At 55.8% G+C, this 15,855-nt stretch overlaps 2 protein-coding genes across 2 annotated transcripts in view; one reads left to right on the forward strand and one right to left on the reverse strand.

Moving 5' to 3' along the window:
• Nucleotides 1–322: 322 nt before the first annotated feature.
• TSEN54 (TSEN54 tRNA splicing endonuclease subunit) lies at nt 323–5,820 on the reverse strand. Its single transcript, XM_006869578.1, has 11 exons — nt 5,765–5,820; nt 5,479–5,643; nt 5,325–5,388; nt 5,163–5,246; nt 4,759–4,857; nt 3,383–3,435; nt 2,977–3,078; nt 2,154–2,773; nt 1,509–1,569; nt 848–964; nt 323–473 (listed from the first exon to the last, which is right to left on the reverse strand). Exons 1-11 carry the CDS (start codon nt 5,818–5,820, stop codon nt 323–325), a joined length of 1,572 nt encoding a protein of 523 aa, XP_006869640.1.
• A 4,108-nt stretch (nt 5,821–9,928) lies between these two features.
• CASKIN2 (CASK interacting protein 2) overlaps nt 9,929–15,855 on the forward strand; it is a 12,013-nt gene continuing 6,086 nt past the window's right edge. Inside the window, exons 1-3 of the mRNA XM_006869579.1 lie at nt 9,929–10,022; nt 15,182–15,233; nt 15,745–15,842. Of these exons, the coding sequence (XP_006869641.1) occupies nt 9,929–10,022; nt 15,182–15,233; nt 15,745–15,842 (244 nt within the window). The remainder of the gene's footprint in view (nt 10,023–15,181; nt 15,234–15,744; nt 15,843–15,855) is intronic.

Here is a 15,855-nt window from a genome sequence, read left to right on the forward strand (position 1 = left end):
CTTAAATACAGACAGCACAGGGAGGGAGAACTTTTTAATGGCTTTGGCTTAATTGCATGAAGCAGGCACCCTCTTGCTTAAAGGCACAGAGTCCTCTCCTCAGCCCCACTTTGCTGGGTCTCTGAAATCTAGTCCTGAGTTCCAAGGCAGTCAATACAAGGCAGCAACCTCGGGCCTGGAGCCTGGAAGCACAGTGGCCAGCTAGGGCGGGCATGGCTTTGCTCTCTCACAAACATCAGACACCAGCACCCTAGAGGCTCCAATCCTAAAACAAGTCCAGGCTCCAGCCCCAGCCGTTCCCTGAGGGGGAGGAGCCCAGCAGTCAGTGATCCAGGTCGGTGGGCAGTGTGAAGTCTCGGAAGCTGTAGAAGGAAATATCTCCATGATCCACCAGGGCAAAGATCAGGGGGACATTCCCACTCTGGTAGGATAACCGTTTGAGGGTGCAGAGGTCTGGGACCGGCTGGTCAAATCTGTAGAGAGAAGGGTTAGACTGAGACCCTGGCCTTGCTGAGGCTTCCAGAGAAGGATGGTGTCCAAGGCGGAAGCTGGGGGTACAAGAATGCTGTGCCCTGCCTGGGAAAGGGCTAGAGGAGCAAGGCTCTCACCATTCAGCCTGTTGACCCCTTCTATTGGGGGGTCTGGGACTCACTCACATCACAGGGGAGAGCCGACCCCACATGCCAGGAGTGAAGAACTAAGTACTGGCACACCTGGGTTCCGACACACTCACACAAGGTCATTAGCCTCTCTGGACTTAAGGTTCCTCCTGAACTGGCATAGTGGCCAGGAGTTGGGGGTAGAGAGAAGGTACATGTGCCTTCAGGGGTGCACACACATCTCGTACCCACTAATGCACATCCGAGCGTAGGGCCTGCCAGGGTTATTCTTTCGGAAAGTGGCCACGGCGTTGGCCTGGTACACGTCGAAGCTGATCTCCAAGTCCCCAGACTTCTCCAGCAGCCTGAAGACAGAGCGAGAAACTTCAGGAATGGGACTCTGCTCCGCATCTCTCCCTTTCCCTCCAACAGCTCCAGAAGGCAGTCTGGTCCAGGGGAACTGAGGTCCTGGCTGTAAGGAGCCACGGAGGGGCTGGCAGCAAGGTGGTTGGGTGCCCTGGCTTAGAACTCTTAGGATAAACAAACACACCCTTTGTTTATGGTTAAGGACCCCTAGTGGTGATTGTGATAAGATGGGTCAAGTGTTGGGCTATTAGCAGAAAGCTAAACAGTTCAAACCCACTAGTCACACATAGAGCAGTCTGCTTCCATGATGTATAACCTCAGAAAACCCTATGAGGCAGTCCTACTCTGCCCTACGGGGTCACTGAGACCAAATCATCTCCACAATAGTGGGTGGGCAGTGGGTGGGTGGGTGATGGTGCTATCTATAGTCCCTTCTCCCATTAACATAAACTACTGCTCAGGGCTAGGCATGTGGAGATGGCTCTGCTCCTGAAATGAGTCGCCAATGGCTGCACCAATTCATGTCACTGACTGCAGACTCACTGGGCCGCTCCGTCAGTCAGGTGTGTCGTCTGCAGCACCGAGATGCGCTGGAGGACTGTGGCTACGATGAGAGTGAGAACAAGGTTTTGGGAGAGTCCATGAAATCCACAGACTCCCAGTAATCCTGATCTGCCAACTAGTTTAGGATTTCCAGGCTTAGCAGTAAAAATAGAGGACACCTAGATTTTACCTGGTATTCCTAATGGAATTCCTGACAAACTGCCATGTCCCTACAAGGATGTGAAGCGTTCTGAATCCATTCAAGCATTCAGCCTGGGCTAGTCTGGCCCTGTCAGTTCCCTATGCTTGATAACAAGAGCCGAGGGCAAACCTTTATTTGACCAAGACAGCACCTCCTGGTTCCCATTTATCAGGGAGGGAGAGCAGGGGCCACAGGTGGCAAAGCCATCGCATGCCTCTCGCGGGCGTGGTTTTCACCTCACCTCTCCTTGGTCACCAACCAACCCTCTCTAATGTTCCCATTTGGGCCCTCTTGCTGCTGCCCTGGGCTCCGCTCTACCAGTCTCTCCTGCCCCACCCTTCTTAGCCTGGCCATCCTGGCTGCCCCATGCCCCTTTCATTCAAAATCTTGTGTTTCCTCAGCTGCTAATGCCTAGCAGGGGGATGGCAAGGTGACTCCCGTACCTGGGGAGTCGGCCTGGCCAGGACTCAGCAGTGGGGTGACAGGCTGATCCCACAGGTGTGGGGGGCGGTTCAGGGTCTTCCGCAGATGCCGCCTCCACAGCAAGTCTTTGTACTCCTGCCAACTGGAGCAGCGCTGCACCTCAGGGTCCGCATTGACATCTTCCCGGAAGTGCTGGGTCTCAGCCTGTCTCTCCCGCCAGGAGAGCTTTTCCTTCCGCTGGTTCAGCTTCTGACACCAGGACTGGGCATCTGTCTCCCGCCCGGTGATGTTGGCTGGGAGCAGCTCAGGGGCTGGGGCAAGCAGGAGGGTCTGACGACTATCTGAAGCCATGTTGGGGAAGGAGATCTGTTCAAAGTCCCAGCGTGTCTTACAAGTCCCCGTGGCCCCATTCTCTACTTTGCCACCCTCCTGGTTACACCCCACCCCATCCCTGGCCAACCCAGGCCAAGGGTCCAGGGATCCCAGAAACTCTGGATCCTTTTTGGGGCTTGACTTCTGCACTTCCTCCTTTGGGCCTTGGCTGATGCAGAGAGGTGGGTCTGAGGTCGCCTGGCTCTCGGGTGTCCCATTCAGCCCCTGCAGGAGCTTCTCCGGGGTCTTGGGCTTCTTAGGCATGGAGCTGAGGGGGATGGGGAGGAAAAGCAGCAGTTCAGCTCCCCATCAGCTGATGTGCTCACACTTCACCGTGTACCTGGCTGGCTGTCTAGCTGGAGCCACTGCCAGAGCTGCCCAAGTGTCTGCTCAGGATCCAAATCCCGGCACTCCCCCAATGGCTCGGCACCCCTACAACTCCTGGGGGGGGGGCTGTGGTGGGAGCGCTACCGAGAACTGGAACTCCTCCTCTTCCTCTTGCCATGCCCACCCTCCAGGGGTTGGGTGCTGCCGTCCAGGTTCAGCTGCCTCTCGTAAAGGGACAGGATGGAGCTGAGGGAAAAGGATGGGGCAGACAGATAGCAGATCCATCTCTGGTGCCTGCTGCTCCCACTTCAATCTGTGGGGCACGAGGCTGAGAGAACACATGTCACGTGGCCACTGCTCAGCTTGGGCCTCTGGCCTCGCCAGTGGTCCCTTTAAACAAAGAGGTTTCCTGGAATGGTGGTGCCCGCTATGCGTCAGAGCTGCCCAAGCATCTGCCAGGGTTCCCAAAAAAGGAGAGACCACTTTCTCACCTTGCACTAGGCAGCTGCGTCCCAAGGTTAGAATGACAAGAAGAGGGACAGGGATTTACCTTGGCTGGAATCGTCGAACCACATAGCCCAGTCTCTTCAGGTGACTGAAGACCTCCAAAGGGAGAAAAGACTTGAGTCAGACGTCTCCTTTCAAAAACCCCAAGCAGTTTCTCCAGACAGGAACCAACCAATCCCACCCTTCCTGCATACATGCAGATCCCCAACTCTGATACTGTTTAGACCACACTCCACTATATAAACACCCTCCCCAAAGTAGGGTCTCCACCTCTGAATTCCTGTCCTGCCCACCGACCTTACTGTGGGCACAAACGACATTCAGTAGCTTCTTGACTTAAAAGCAACAGAACCGAAAAAGAACTAGGCCCTAGAATATCTTAACACCAAAGATAAGAATGAAGTTCTTACGATTTAGACAAAAATTCCTCCCATCTCCAGACACAGGTGGGGTGGAAGAGGTATTTGGTGAGAGCCACACCTTCATCCTTGTAGTCTGTTTGTCCACACCAGAGGGACATCTACAAGGATGTCACCTCATCTGGTCTGAACTCTCAACACCCTTCAACACAGCTGACCATTTCATTTCTTCCTCAAAAGACCTTCTTGTGGCTTTTACACTGTTACCTCTCCTTGTTTTTTCTTCTGTGTCACCTGCTGTTTGTTCCTTGGTCTGGTCCATCAGTCTTCTCCCAATTTTCTTGTGTTAGACAATCCCAGGCCTCAAACCCCACCCTCTACACTGGCCACACTCTCATACACTCAACAGCTTCAAAGGGCTCATCAAGTCCACGTTTCATGCAGAGAGCATGAAACTTGGTATCCAGTTGCTGACTTGACCTCTCTGCCGTCGAGTCAGTTCCAACCCACAGTGACCCTATATAGGGTTTCCAAGGAGCAGCTGATGAGTTTGAACTGCCGACCTTGCAATTCAAACGGCTTTGCAGTCTGACGCATTAACCCACAGCGCCACCCTAGGACTGGCGCCACCCCTCTGTGTGTACACTATGCCAATCACCGAGACTGTGTTCCTCACCCCTTGCCCCGGCGGGTCTTGTCTAGGGGCCTTTGCACCTGTGTCCTCTGCCTCCAAGTCTTTACATCACTAGTGCCTGCTTTATAGGTCCTACTCTCAACATTAACAGCCTTTCAAAGACACTTTCAGACCTCCAAATCTAAATTAGAGTTTCCCACTCTCTCACTGAACCCTCTGTGTCATCTCTCTCTGAAGTCCAGTTCATTTGCTTGTTCACTTATGTATTATCCAATTGCCACTGCTAGAGGATAAGTACCCTCAGAACAGAACCCTCGTTTGTCTTGTAGCCCCAGCTGGCAGCATCTTGTAGTTTCTTGTAAACACTTGTATATACTCAGTGATTTGGTGGATGGATGACTAGACCCTGGGGAAGGTGGCACATACCTGGTACTGCAGGAAAGTCACAGTGTCCTCGGTCAGCAGCAGCTGGTAGGCCTCCTGGATGGACAAGGACAGGTCTTGATGGAAGAGCTGGATGGAGCCCTGGAAAGTAGAAGCCACCAGCTCAGCCTGTGAGTCCTCCCATGTACCGGTACAGCCAATGGGCCAGTTTCCTGACTTAGCTACAACTCCCTCGCACCCCAGCATCACTGCAAAAATATGGCCAACCAGGAATAGGGTCTTTAACACTGATCTGGCGGACTGGAACCCCTGTTCCCTACATGGTTCTAGTCTCCCACTCTAGAAGTTGAAATATACAAGCTCTTTGGAAACTCAGTCATGTTGATTTATCTCCACCACTCGTCCTTCTGTTTCTTTGATCCCAAGTCCCTCCAGGTCCTACTCACACACTCCAGTAGATACAAGGCCTCTTCGGGGTGAAGCCGCTGCCGGCCCTGCGCTGAGAAGCCCATGGTCTGCCAGAATTTGCCCTGCATGGGACACGGAGAAAGTATCACAAAGAAGCCTGGTGGGCGGAGAGACGCCAGCCCCGGAGCCCCGCGGCTCACCGCAGGAGATTTCAACTCCACGAAGCCTTCTTCCGGCCTCCACTCTGCGGCCACCAAGCTGCCCCTGGCGAATGAGTGACACGGGGGGCGTCTCAGTCCCCCTGTGGGTCTCGGAGCCCGCCCGCTCCGAGCCCCCCGTCCCGCGCCCACTCACAGGCGCTCCACGCGTTCCTCTGCCAGCAGCTGCCAGAGTTCTTGGCGGCACTGTCGCAGCCGCCCGGCCTGGGCCTCCGAGCCGTCCGGGAGGAAGTCCTTGGGGCCATGAGAGCGCTGGGGGAGCTTCTGGGGCCGCGTGCGGGCGGCGAGCAGCTCTCGGGCGCTGGGGAGGAGGGACGCGAGTAAGCGCCGCGCAGTCTGGACACCTGTCCCAGGACGTCCGCCCCTTCCCCGCGCTCCCCCGGCGTCTCCACAGCCCCTAGCTCTCCCCCGGCAGTTCACACCTGAGCACGCGCCCGGCGGGAACCTCCACGTCCGAGGGTTCGGCGTCTGGCTCCATCGGGCCGCCATCTGCGGCTGCGCGCGCGTACAGTCCATGCCCTGCCCACCCCCGAGCTCCGCGCGGTCCTAGCGCTCGCCAACACACATTAGGTTCCTGGAAACCCTCCTCACCCAACAGGCTTCCGCCTTCCTGGCTATTCTGGGTCCTAGCGTCGCTCTTGGATGCCTGGTGTGGCACTGTAGGATAAGCACTGGACTGCTAGCCACAAGATTGGTGGTTCAAATCCACCAGCCGCTCTTTGGAATCTCCGAGTCGGAAAAGAATCGGCGGCACTTAACTGCAACAGTGTCGCTCTTACACGTGTACTTTGATTTCCGGAGCTAAAAAGCGCTCACCTACTAACCGAAACGTTGGCCTCGATCAAACACATCCGCGATGCTGTGGGTAAAAGTACCTGGCGATCTGCTCCGGTAAAGATTCAAAATCCAAGCCAAATCCGCTGTCGTGGTGTCGGTTAAAAAATCGTAGAGAGCCTATAGGACAGAGTTGTTGTTGTTAAGTGTCATCGAGTCGGCTCCAACCCATAGCGACCCTGTATAGGGTTTCCAAGGAGCAGCTGGTGAGCTTGAACTACCGACCTTGCAGTTCAACCGGCTTTGTAGTCTGGCGCATTAACCCACATAGCACCACACCAGGACTGAGTAGAAGGGCCCAATAGGATTTCCCAGCCTGTAAATCTTAACAGATGCAGATTACCACATCGTTCACCTAGAGTGGCTGGGGGTTTGAACCACCGATCTCTCAGCTGCCAAGAGCTAAACCACTGCCACCAGAACGACTTCCGTAAAGATTACCCCAAAACCCACTGCCATCAAGTTGATTCAGACTCATAGCGATACACAGGGTTCCAGGACTGTGAATCTTTTCAGGAGCAGACAGCCTCATCTTTCTCCCGCGGAGCAACTGGTAGGTTTGAACCGCGAGTTCTACTCTATTATATGGGGTTGCGGCACTGTGGGATAGTGCGCCAGGCTGCAAAGCCGTTTGAACTGCAAGGTTGGCGGTTCAAGTTCCACCAGCTGCTCCTCGGAAACCCTACACAGGGTCGCTATGGGTCAAAACCGACTCGATGGCACTTCAACAACATCAATGAATCTACTTGACGACACATAACAAGAATTCCTCTTCTCCTGCCCTCAGCCCTCTTCTGGGATTCTTTAGTGAAAGTTGAGAATCCAATGTCCCGAAGTGCTGAATAGTCTAAATTGTGATCCTCTCTTCAGCAGCTCCCGGGCTAGGCAGGGAGGGAAGAAGAGGGGGCGCTTAAGGGAAGTAGGATAGTAAGTTCCCGAATTCCAGCTTTGAAAACTGAAGGCTACCTGTGGTTATTAAGTGCTGTCTGGAGAGGCTCAGAGTTCCTTCAGGGAAGTGTTGATTACCCAGTAAGCAAAGTAAAGACGAGTTTACTAGTGTTTATGTGGAGCCCTGGTGTGGCGCTGTGAGTTTATGCGCCATACGTCGGCTGTTCAAACTCACCAGCTGCTCCTCAGAAATCCTATACAGGGTCGCTGTGGGTCGGAACCGACTGGACGGCATTTAACAACAACAACAGGTGTTTATTTACTAGTTACCTTTTTTTTTTTTTTTTTACATCAAAGATGCTGCTTCTAGGTATGGCTGGCGTTTATATCTCTCCCAACCCTATAGCATCTTCCTACACAAGAAGTCTCTTTTCAAATTACAATCCCTGACAAGGACAGAATACCCGGTCAGCAAGGTAAGCACTGGCTTACTTGTGTTTACTTTATAATCTCTAGTGAGCAAATTAATAAATAAACACAAAAAACAGTGCTTAACTTGCTTCTTGGATAACCTGCCTCTGCTTCAGGGTCTCAGTTTGGTCCCTAGCAGGGGGCTCGGAAGCCCAGGTTCGAGGGCCAGGGGCGAGAGGAGCTGTCCGGAGCACGATGGTGCTGACGCGCCACCCCAGCCCTCCATCAGAGCCCCTTCTCAGACTGGGGTCCCCGCAGTCGCCACCATGAGCCGCTCCGACACCGTCCGCTAGGTGGCACCATTACTCCAGGCAGCGGCTGCGGCTCGGCGGCGCAGACGGGAATCGCTGCGGGAGTCCCGGGACAGGAGAAAGGGAAAGAGAAAAGGGGTGCTACCCAAGTGGGTCCCCGGGTCTCGGCTCCCAAAGCCCTTCGGCTCACTTCTTCTGTCCCATCCAGAGAATCTCGCCCCTCAGTCTAGACTCTAGAGCCTCAGGTGGCTACAGCTCCACAACCGGGACAGAACAGTTCGAACTCACCAGGAGGGAGTTCCCCCTACCCCCCACCACGAGCGCTGCACCTAGGCGCATGCGCGGATTCGACCGTCGCCCCCGGTTCGACCGGGTGAATGGGGCGCGGTCTGGCGCTGGTGGGGGCGTGGCATATATCGTTGATTGACAGTTCTACTGCGCGGCCGGGACGGTCCCTTCGCTCCCGATCCGGCGGGAGGGGGGGAGGGGCGGGATTTCCTGCGGGAGGCGCCGAGCCGGCCTTGGAAGACGAGGGGAAGAGGAGAAAGGGGGCCGGGGGCATTGGAAGCTACCGTCCGGAGAACCGGGGACCGCGCAGGGCCAGCCGGACTCCGGCCAGGCGGCCTCGAGAGGTGAGGCTGCGGGGCCCGCGCGGGGGTCAGCGTCCTTGGGGGTGGGCACAAACTAACTTTTCCTGCGGGATCGACGGGCGCCTCTATCTCCCTGCTCCTCTGCCCTCCTGGAGCCCCTTTTTCCAGTCTTCCCGCACCGATCCCTCCGGCGCTTGGCCCTCCCGATCCTTCCCGCCGCTTTGTTCCCTCTGTCGGTCTGGACTGGGCTGGGCTGGGGGTCGCGCGGCGCTAGAGGGGCATTCCAGGGGGCGGGGGAGCCAGCCGGATCCCAGGCACTGCCCGCCACGGGCCATGAGAGATAGTGTCCTCTGGTTTGGGCTGGGGACGTTTTGGGGCTAGGTGTCCCCAGCCAGGGCCCCAGGCCTGCACGCTGTCATGCCACAGGACTTGGGCAGCAAATACGTGACCACTGAGGATCTGGCAGTAGCTTTTCTACTGTGGGTCTTAGGTTCAGGCTTGGGGGGTCAGGGGATCCTGTGTTCCAGCAGTACCCCCAGCCCTTGTCTCTGCTCCCTGCCAGCTGCTCACTGACCCCACACAGGGGTAAGAATGGGTCAGCAACAGGTGCTGGTAAGCCTCTCGCTCCTGTAGGAAGGCCCTTCCAACTGAAATGGGGGGCCATCAGCTCCCCACAATACCTTCTCAACTCATAAAGAGAGAGCCCTGGGACCAAGGCACCCAGCAATGAAAGTCAGGCTTAGGTAGGGAAGTGTCTGGGGTCAGGCACCCTCCACCAGGAGTGACTCCAGTCCCCACGCTGTGCCTTACCCACCCAGGCCCACTTCCTGGCCTGCCAGTTGTCTGTGGGCGTCAGGGCCTCAGGCTGTGGAGAACAGGCTCCTGGCCCAGCCTGCTCGTGTGTCGTGCTGCCAGAACTCTCCTGCCTAAGGTTGAGGTGCTGCCAGGTACCCTGGGGCACGGGTGACTCAGCCTCTCCCTCCCAGCACAACACTACCCCCTCCACAGTTTCTTCTCCTGGCAGCTCCCTGCCCACTTTGAGGGGCTCAGCACCATCACCCCCGATCCTGGTGGGCCCAGCCAGAGTAGTATGGGGGTTCCCTGGAGGCTCTGCCCTGCTCATCATCTGAGCCCTGCTTCTGGGACCCTTGCAGGCTGTGGCACCTTTGCCAGTCTCCTGAGATGTGTCCACGGCTGTCATCCGAGGCCCAAGGGAATGCTAGCTGCTCTCTGGGTGGGCACTGGTGCTCCTGAGCCAAGGTGGGCAGAGTGGCCTGTCCCAGCCCGGCCCGGCCCCATCGGAAGCTGCAAGCTGATATCTGCCCAGATTTCCAGGCAGCCTCCACGCCCTCAGAGATCGGCTTTCCTGCTCGTGGTGGTAGAACCCTGAACACCTTGAGGGAGCACTGTCCGAGCCTGGGGCACCACATCCACCCGACAGGATCCCTGCTCTCTAGGGGTCCAGGCATGGTGCCTTGACTCTTCAGCTTGGACCACCTTCCCCTGCCTCTGACCTGGATCTCGGAGCCCAGAGCCCTGCCCCGGGGCCAGGATGGGTCGTGAGCAGGACTTGATACTTGCAGTCAAGAATGGGGATGTGACAGGAGTGCAGAAGCTGGTGGCTAAGATCAAGGCCGCAAAGACCAGTAAGTACCTAGTGGGGTGACAATCAGCTGAAACCAGTCTCTGAATATTCAACTTGTAGAGAGAGGCTTGGGGGTTTAGGGTGGAAGGATTGTTTGGTTCTAGATGAGAAAGTGTCTGGGTGGGAGAACCAGAGAGAAAGTTGGGCCCCCCTAGCTGTGTGTCCTTGGGATAATCACTTAACTTCTCTGGTCTTTCTCTTTTTTTTTTTTCCCACTGTAAAACTGGGTGAAGTATTTTCATTCAGACTTTTATTGAGTGCCAATTGCATGCCAGGCTCTATGCTAAGTATCGGGGTGTGGCAGTGAACAAGACAGACACAACTTTGTACCCTTGTGGAGTTGCTTCTAGCAGGTGGTTTTTAAGATGTGTTCTTTGGAGCCATGGAGTTCCTGGCATCAGGTTGGGAGAGACTAAATAGATAAGACCTCTAACCCCAGCCTCTCCACACAAGTGCGCACACACATACACACTCTCTCTCTCCTCAGTGGGAGCATCTCTACAGTTATATCTTAGTTAATGGGATGCCTATAAAAAGATCTCTTTTAAAAAGAAGATTTTATTGCTTTTTTAAAGAAGTTAAGTACTTTCTAACCATTAACTAACACCCCTCCCCCCCCCCCCCATCTATCTGCCTGTGTCCCCTGAGGGTATGTGGCTAAGTTGACTTGCTGGTTGACAGCCTGGGAGCTCTAGTTCTGACAGGATTGTGGGGGTCACGCCTGAGCCCCCTCCTCTGGCTCCCTCTATGGAGAACACCACTACCACTCCCCCACCCCCCAAGGACAACAGACCTCTGAGCTTCAAGGTGAACTCTCTGAGTCATCCCAGGAGGTCACTAGACTTGTCTCCTTGAGTTCTTGCAGGAGGTGGTTTGTGCCACTGGACTAGCTGGGGGAGGGGTTTCTTAGAAGTGAAGAGGACCCCCCCCCCGGGGTGCTGGAGGTCAAGCCCCAAGACACATCTTTGTCCAACTCACAGAAAGGAGTCTTTAGGCCATCTGAAGGTGTCTAATTATCCCAACCCACATCTGGGGGTGTGGGGTGCCAGAAGGAAAGATTTTCAGGGCCGGGAATTGTACGTACATGTGTGTGCACCCACTTGAATGCCAGGGTGTGGAGAGATGGGGTGGTCTGTGCCCTGGGGAAGGTGTCTGAGGCCCCAGGGGAGGGCCTTGGAGACCTGGGTGGGAGCTGCTCCCCTCCCCCCTCCTCTGTTGTTTTTGGCCACCTGCCCAGCAAGGCTTTGGTGGAGCTGCTGCTACTGCCTTGAGCCCTGGGGCCTCAGAATGAGGCCCTTAGGAGGGCAGGCAGGTGGGATGTGGAGGCAGGTGATAAGAGTCTCAGCCAGGCTCAGCTCTGAGCAGGCTCTCTGTGTCCTATGGGAACCGTGAAGGAAGAGGTCTGATCCCACAGCCCCAAAGGGGAGAATTAACCCCTGCAGATGACTTGCACAGGGCTACAAGGTCCCAGGGACTCTGCCCAAGCCACTGAGCAGCCAGAGAAGCTGGTGACAATAGTGAGATACTAGTGGTATTTGAAAGCCTTACAGTTTGCAAGAGGATCCCTGGTGGCACAATGGTTTACACGCATCATCCACTCCATAGGAGAAAGACTTGGTGGTCTGCTGCCATAAAGATTGGTGTTGGTGGTGAGTGAGTGTGTGATGTTGAGTCAGTTCCGACTCATGCAAACCCCGCATAGGGTTTCCAAGGCTGTAAAATCTTTATGAGAGCAGAAAACCTCATCGTTCTTCCACGGAGCGGCTAGTGGATTAAAACTGCTGACCTTGCAGTTAGCAGTCAAATGCCACTAGGGCTCCTTGTCATAAAGATTACAGCCTTGCAAACTGTATGGGGCATTTCTTCTCTGTTGGAATCAACTCAATGGGACATAGCCACAACAGTTTGTAAAATAAACTTCTCAGTGTCCCTGTGAGATACCAGATGTCACCCAGTCAAGTCTGACTGCTGGCGACCTCGTGCGTCAGAGTAGAACGACATTCTGTCAGGTTTTCTATGGTGGGGTTTTCAGAAGTAAATTGCCAGGCCTTTCTTCCTAGGTACCTGAGGGTGGGCTCAAATGTCTGGTCTTTAGTTTGCAGGGTACTCCCCCATTGAGATGTTGTTGTTGTTGTTGTTGAGTGCCTTCGAGTCGGTTCCGACCCATAGCGACCCTGTACAGGGTTTCCGAGGCTGTAAATCTGTACGGGAGCAGAAAGCCTCATCTTTCTCCTGCGGAACGGCTGGTAGTTTCGAACTGCTGGCCTTAAGGTTCGCAGCCCGATTCGTAACCACTACGCTACCAGAGCTCCGACCCCATCGAGATAGATGTTTCTATATCGTTTCACAGATAAAGGAAGCCATATCCCCAGAGAGGGTTAGTGACTTGCCCACGTCACACAGCCACGTGTAGCACATCAGACAAGCCTATGCCCTCTCCCCATGCTTCCCAAATTCAATGGCCTATCCAAATTGTTGTCGTTATTGTAACGTGCCGTGAAGTCGGTTCCAACTCTTAGCGACCCTGTACAGGGTTTCCGAAGCTGTAAATCTGTATGGGAGCAGAAAGCCTCATCTTTCTCCTGCGGAACAGCTGGTAGTTTTGAACTGCTGACCTTAAGGTTTGCAGCCTGATTCGTAACCACTACGCTATCCAAATTACCTGGGGATTATTCTAAAAGTGAAGACTTTCAGGATTGGACTCCCTTTAAGTCTAGAATCTTCCAGGAATCTAAGACTTGACCATTAGAAAATTCTACAGGTGATCTAGAGAAGTTCTCAGAAGTGGGTCTGGGAACTCCCATTCGGCACCACAGAAGAATTAGAAGCTGCAGGAAGGCAGTCTCGGGGGGCTCCCTCAACCGCCTCTGTTTGCTCTGGTCACTGGGGACTGGCATTCCCTGCCCCCACCCTGGGTCTTCTTCAGGGAGCAGGTGGCTGGGAGGAGAGGGTGCAGTTGCCCTGGCCTTGCCCGGCCCCTCCTTCCCTCTCCCCCGTCCGTTTCTCGTTGTACCCTTCTCTAGCCAAAGGAAATGGAGTGGGCTGGGGGGGAGGCGGTCAGCTTAGCTCACATCCGCTGCCCAGGCCTAAATCAGGAGTGACCCTCCTTCCTACCCCCAGGCTAGTGTCCCCGGGGGAAGTGCCTGGAGCCACCTCCAGGAACCAGCCCCTCCGCCCTCACCAAGGTCCCCAACCCAGTCCCTGAGCTTCTCCCAGAACTGCCTTTCCTGCCATTGTTTAAGAAGGACCGGAGCCACCCAGCCTGCCCTGCCCCCTGTTCCAGCCCCTCCTGGGAGGGGCTGCATCCCGCCACAGAGCCACCCAGACTGTCCAAGCAGGCTGTTGGGCTGAAGGGCTTTCTGCATCTGACCTTCCTTGAGGCTCCGAGAGGTGCCGGTGCTAGCTCAGGTGACAGGCAGAGTGAGAATTTGAACTGCGCTCTTTCTGCTCCTGTCCTTCCCTCTGTCCTGAGTGATTCTGGGTGGTCAGCTTCCTAGGGTACTTGGGAGGCCTGTGTCCCTCCCTCACTCTGTTATCACTCCTGGCTCAGTATTTACCTTTCTGGAGTAACAGCTCAGCTCTGAATGCAGCCATCCCCTCCCTGCTCACCCCATGCCCCCCGCCCCCCACTCACCCACCCCGTGCCTAGTCCCTCCCTGTTGGAATGAGGCCTTGTCTTGCCCAGGCTGCTGGGGCATTCAGGGGCCCACCAGGGCTGGGGGGCAGGCCTGGACCAGTGTGCCTGGCACCCTGCCTGGCCGGGTGAGTCTCCTCCTTCCCGGCAGGAGTGGGCTGTGGCAGGAGGCCTACGATAGGCCTTCCTCTTTCCTCTCCCCAGCTCTCATCCACCGATGACCATTCTCACCCTAGCAGGTTCCCACACCCTTGTCAGTCCTGTTCCGAGGGGGCTGAGCATGTCTCCTGTCATACCCCCAGTCCCTCTTGCCACCAGCCAGGAGCGCATCCTGCTCAGAAGTGCATAGCTCAGCTTGGAACCCCTGGGTGAAGTTGGCGGTGACACCAGGGCAGGCTGAGATTCAGGGACAGTGAGGGATTGGATTCTACCAGCTTTTCACTGTGGATGATAGATAGTGGCTAATGAGTAAGGAAGGTGCTTGGTGGTGCTGTGGACTAAGCATTGCACTCTATTAACTGCAAGGTAGGCAGTTCAAACCCACCAGTTGCTTCTAGGGAGACAGAGATAGCAGTTTGCTCCTATAAATATTTATAGTTGCAGAAACCCTAAGGAATGGTTCTGCTGTGTCTCATCAGGTCCCAGTGAGTCAGAATTTACCCAGCAGTGGGTGGCTAGCGAGTAAGGCGTGCGCAGTGATGGTAAAATAGCAAACCAAACCTGGTGTAGTCAAGTTGGTTCCAACTGATGGTAGCGCCGCAGGGTGATCCCGGTTGTCATCTTTACAGAGCCAGATCACCAGGCCTTTCTTGCACTATGCCACTGGGTGGGTTAAAACCACCAATCTTTAAGTTAGCAGCCTAACGTCAATCATTTGCACCACTCAGGGACTAAGTGGTGACAGCTCCCATATTTCCCCTGCTGACAAGGGTCAGGCCCTGTACTCGCGACCTCTGTGGGGCAGGTACTCTGGTCAGCCCATTTTACAGATGAGGACATTGAGCCTTACGCAGGCTCACCCTAGCAGAGGTAGGGCCAGGTGTAGGTCTGTTGAACACTGCCTTCACCACCATGTAGCGCTTGGGCCTGTACCACGTGTGGCATGGTGCTTGTGACTCCAGCCCTGGCACTGACTAGTTCTTCTGCTCTTGCATACCTAGTGTCCCCTTTCCTTCCTCAGGGACCACTCCTCTGTCCCATGGTTCAATGGGGCTCCCTCCCTGTCCCCTCTAAGCAGGAATGCTAGCCATGCATTCTGTGGGCCTGTCTGGCCTGGGCACGGCGTGCCAGACCTACCCGCCCCCCTCGGCTCTATAAGCCATCTGGGTCCTCCAGCGGGCAGGCGTGTGGGCCAGTGGTCAGCCTGGGAGCCACAGGGCCAGGACAGAGAGGGCCATGGGGCAGGTGCTCTCCTGCACACCAAGAGGTCAGTGGGGCTCAGAGAGGGGGGAGGGACCTGGTAGAGGGTGCAGGGGAAGCTGGGGGTCGTTCTGTGGTGCCCTGATGCCACCTACCCTGACCCCTAGAGCTCCTCGGCTCTACAAAGAGGCTCAACGTGAACTACCAAGATGCTGACGGGTGAGTGTGAGCCCCCCTCCCGAGAGCTGTCGGGGAGCCCTTAGGGAGGGGGAGGAGGAAAGACCCTGAGCCTGAGGTCAGACTTGGTCCTTGAAGTGTGTTTGCTGAGCGCTCTGGGCTCTGCCCACTCACAGCAGAGCAAGTCTTGAGATCGGAGCAGGGGCCCCGGTGCCTCTCTGAGGGGCCTCCTGGGGTCAGATTCCTGCTGGGCCCCCTTTTTTCCCTGGAGGATAGGAGCCCTCAGGCCCTGCTCCCACGGCCCCCTCCCCTGGGCTGGCGGGGTTGAGAGGGGGGCGGCAGACAAATAGGCTTCTCAACACAGACACTGGGCCCTTTCATCCCGGCCCTGCGCTCCCACGGCTGGCCAGCCGAGCGGGGGTGGGGATGGCAGGCCACAGTGGGCAAGTCACCCACCCTGCCAACCCCTGGGATGGAGTTGGGGTGTGGAAGACCAGGATTTGAGGGGTGGGGCTGCTCACTGACATCCCTCCCTGGCCCCCCCACATGCCAGATTCTCGGCACTGCACCATGCCGCCTTGGGGGGCAGCCTGGAACTCATTGCCTTGTTACTGGAGGCTCAGGCTACTGTGGACATCAAGGATAGCAATGGTGAGACCCCCCC

The sequence above is a fragment of the Chrysochloris asiatica genome, unplaced genomic scaffold (genome assembly GCF_000296735.1).
Source record: "Chrysochloris asiatica unplaced genomic scaffold, ChrAsi1.0 scaffold00132, whole genome shotgun sequence".
Lineage (NCBI taxonomy): Eukaryota > Metazoa > Chordata > Mammalia > Afrosoricida > Chrysochloridae > Chrysochloris > Chrysochloris asiatica.

What these genes read in the sequence shown, in the direction of transcription:
- TSEN54 (XM_006869578.1), bottom strand. Translation starts at nt 5,820, where the DNA reads ATGGAGCCAGACGCCGAACCCTCGGACGTGGAGGTTCCCGCCGGGCGC. An exon ending in CCCGCCGGGCGCGTGCTCAG is followed by an intron (nt 5,644 to 5,764) that starts GTGTGAACTGCC and finishes CCTCCTCCCCAG; the next exon opens with CGCCCGAGAGCTGCTCGCCG. An exon ending in GAGGAACGCGTGGAGCGCCT is followed by an intron (nt 5,389 to 5,478) that starts GTGAGTGGGCGC and finishes CTCATTCGCCAG; the next exon opens with GGGCAGCTTGGTGGCCGCAG.